This window comes from Sander vitreus, unplaced genomic scaffold, assembly GCF_031162955.1.
Source record: "Sander vitreus isolate 19-12246 unplaced genomic scaffold, sanVit1 ctg349_0, whole genome shotgun sequence".
Taxonomy (NCBI): Eukaryota; Metazoa; Chordata; class Actinopteri; order Perciformes; family Percidae; genus Sander; species Sander vitreus.
This window is the reverse complement of record NW_027595486.1, coordinates 12,267-15,000: the sequence shown is the minus strand read 5'-3', so window position 1 is coordinate 15,000 and position 2,734 is coordinate 12,267. Positions and strand designations below refer to the sequence as shown.

General features: G+C 50.7%; 1 protein-coding gene across 1 annotated transcript in view; it reads left to right on the top strand.

Moving 5' to 3' along the window:
• Positions 1 to 2,252, top strand: part of ncbp3 (nuclear cap binding subunit 3) — a 17,718-nt gene extending 15,466 nt beyond the window's left edge. The window contains exon 13 of the mRNA XM_078244982.1: positions 1,880 to 2,252. Within this exon, the coding sequence (XP_078101108.1) occupies positions 1,880 to 2,208 (329 nt within the window). The 3' untranslated portion in view covers positions 2,209 to 2,252. The remainder of the gene's footprint in view (positions 1 to 1,879) is intronic.
• Positions 2,253 to 2,734: the final 482 nt, after the last annotated feature.

Genomic DNA, 2,734 nt, shown 5'->3' with positions numbered 1-2,734 from the left:
CATTCCTGCATGGGAGGAAAACCTGCTCTGGTTTTTTGGCATTTCTTTAAACTTCCTGTTGTCATCGGGTCTAATTTGACCCATTTTCAGAAAATGTGTGATCAGCCATAAACATATGTTTCTCTGACCTTAACTATTGGTCAAGATAAGTCCTAATTGCTGCTTATTTCACTCAATAATTAGGCGTAACTTCATGTAAATGAGATTTCTTCACCATTAATTCCATAAAGACGTGTAAAACTAGTGGTAATAAGTTCGGAAGTTGGCCAAAAAGATGTAACACAGAATTGGGTGATCATTTATAGGCTACTTAATGCTTTATAAACAGGCAAACCGAACCGGAGAACAAGTGCACGGTCGACGGGAAGACGGTACATGAGGGTTAAACCGATCACAATCGTCTTGGGAGGAGGAGCCACGGTGCCTCTGCTAAATAGTCTCAGGAAGGAACTTGTTTTGGTGGAACACGTGTACGTTCAAAAGTAGCAGCAGCTCTAACGTACGTTACAAGCCTATCAGAAGCAGAGCAGGGCGGGTCCTAGCAACACGGTGTGATTGAGATCCATACGTCACGTTAGCGTTGTCGGTCAAAGCACGGAGCGCTTGTTCATGAAGCCCGGGGATGGTGTCCTACGCGTAGATAAAGGACTCAAAAATAAATGGAGCTGGGCGTGGATAGAAGAAGCAGGTAGAGACGGCGAGACTTAGATAGCCTGGTGCTCGTTTTTGCTCGAGGAAGCTACTATATACAGCAGCAGCTCAGTGGTTAGCACTTCTGCCTCACAGCAAGAAGGTTCTGGGTTCAAATCCAGGTTCCGGTCCTTTCTGTGTGGAGTTTGCGTGTTCTCCCCGTGTTTGCGTGGGTTTCCTCCAGTTTCTTCCCACCATAAAGACATGCATGCTGGGTAATTAGGACTACAGTTGAAAACTAGCCGACTGGCTAGTGGCTAACACTGGAGCTTTTACAGAAATGTTGATTAATGTGCATTGTCCTAATCAAATAAACTTAAAGTTATATGCTAGCAGCGGTATGAAAGTGCTGCTCGCTCGTCATGAGTTAGATCCCGCTGCCCGTGCACTCAAACTTAACACAACTGTTAACAGCTGACGCACCGTCGCTTATGACTGACCGTGTCTGCGACTTAAAAAGTCGCTTGTGCACGTCGTTTGTGCACGTTTATGGCGGAACATGACTTGTCATTCACAATTTCGCAGCCACTGGTCAACCTGTGTAGAAAACTAGCAGAAGACAAATGCGTTGACTAGCCTGTCGGTTTCAGATCCCTCCCCTCTCTTTATATGCTTATATAGATTGTCATACAGGTTCAACAGTGCAACTTCTGTATAAGAAATGAACAATTATTTAAAGGTGCCCTGCTACACAAAACCGTTTTTACTCACATTTTTTGAAATATGTAAGGTCCGTATGTGTTTGTGTAATGTCGTGAATGTGAAAATGAGCTGCTCCCTCCTCTGTCAGCTCTAGAAATCAGACCAATAACAAAAGCTGGTCAGTCTGACATCATGTTGCCTGAGCTCATTACTATTCATGAGCTCATTACTATTCATGAGCTCGCCCAGTTGCGCTGGGTAAAGGATGCTGATAGCCAGGCTCTCATTGGCTAGCTGTTAGCCAATCAGAGTCAAGCAGCTTAGCTCGTTTAATCATACTCATATTAATGAAAACTGGCCCAAATGGAGCTGAGTCTTCCTGCAGGCTTTCTATACCACGCTAGAATGGCTTGAACCAAGGTAACCAAGGTACAGAGTCAGTGGTAGACCTTCAGACATTACCACAAAGTCATGAAATACGTGTGGCAGGGCACCTTTAAAGAAAGGCAACATCAAACATCAGCTGTAACGTTTGTGTGTCCTGCAGGCGGTCTGTGGAGCAGACTGGGCTCCGTGGAAGACGACAGCGGCGCTGGACGCAGCGAGCGCAGGCCGAGCAGCCGGCCAGCGGGCCTCTTCCCCTCCTCCTCTTCCTCTTCCTCCGTGGGGAGGAAGGACGCCAGCGAGGGCGCCAGCAGAAAGGAAGACGACGAGGTGGAGGAGGAAGACGACTCGACGCTGCAGAAGATGTGGGGCGCCATGATCAAACAGAAACAGGAGCGCGTGTCGACCAGGATCAAGAAGAGTCGGCTCGACAACCTGCCCTCGCTGCAGATCGAGATCAGCCGCGACAGCAGCGACGAATCGGACGCCTGAAGGGCCAGGGGAGCGGGGCCAGGGACCAGGGGGGTGGGGCCGAGGGACCGGGGGGGGGGGGGGGGGGGGGGACCAGGTTCTTCTCTTTCTGAACTTCACCTTTTCTCCATGAACAGAAATATAAAGAGCAGACTGCAGATCTGAGGCCAGTCTGCTGGTTGTCTTTAGTTTTTATTTTGTGTCTCCAGAACAGATTTACTGAACTGAAAGGGCCCAGAGGGTCTGGGGGGGTCCAGGGGCCTTCGAGGGTCCGGGGGGGTCCAGGGCCTTCGGGGGTTCAGGGGGCCTTCGAGGGTTCAGGGGGCCTTCGGGGGTCCAGGGCCTTCGAGAGTTCAGGGGGCCTTCGGGGGTCCAGGGGCTCCAAGGGTCCAGTGCCTTCGGGGGTCCAGGGCCATGATGGTCCAGGGCCTTCAAGGGTCCAGGGGTCCATGATGGTCCAGGGCCATGATGGTCCAGGGCCTTTGAGGATCCAGGGCCTTTGGGGGTCCAGGGCCTTCGAGGGTCAAGGGGTCCATGATGGTCCAGG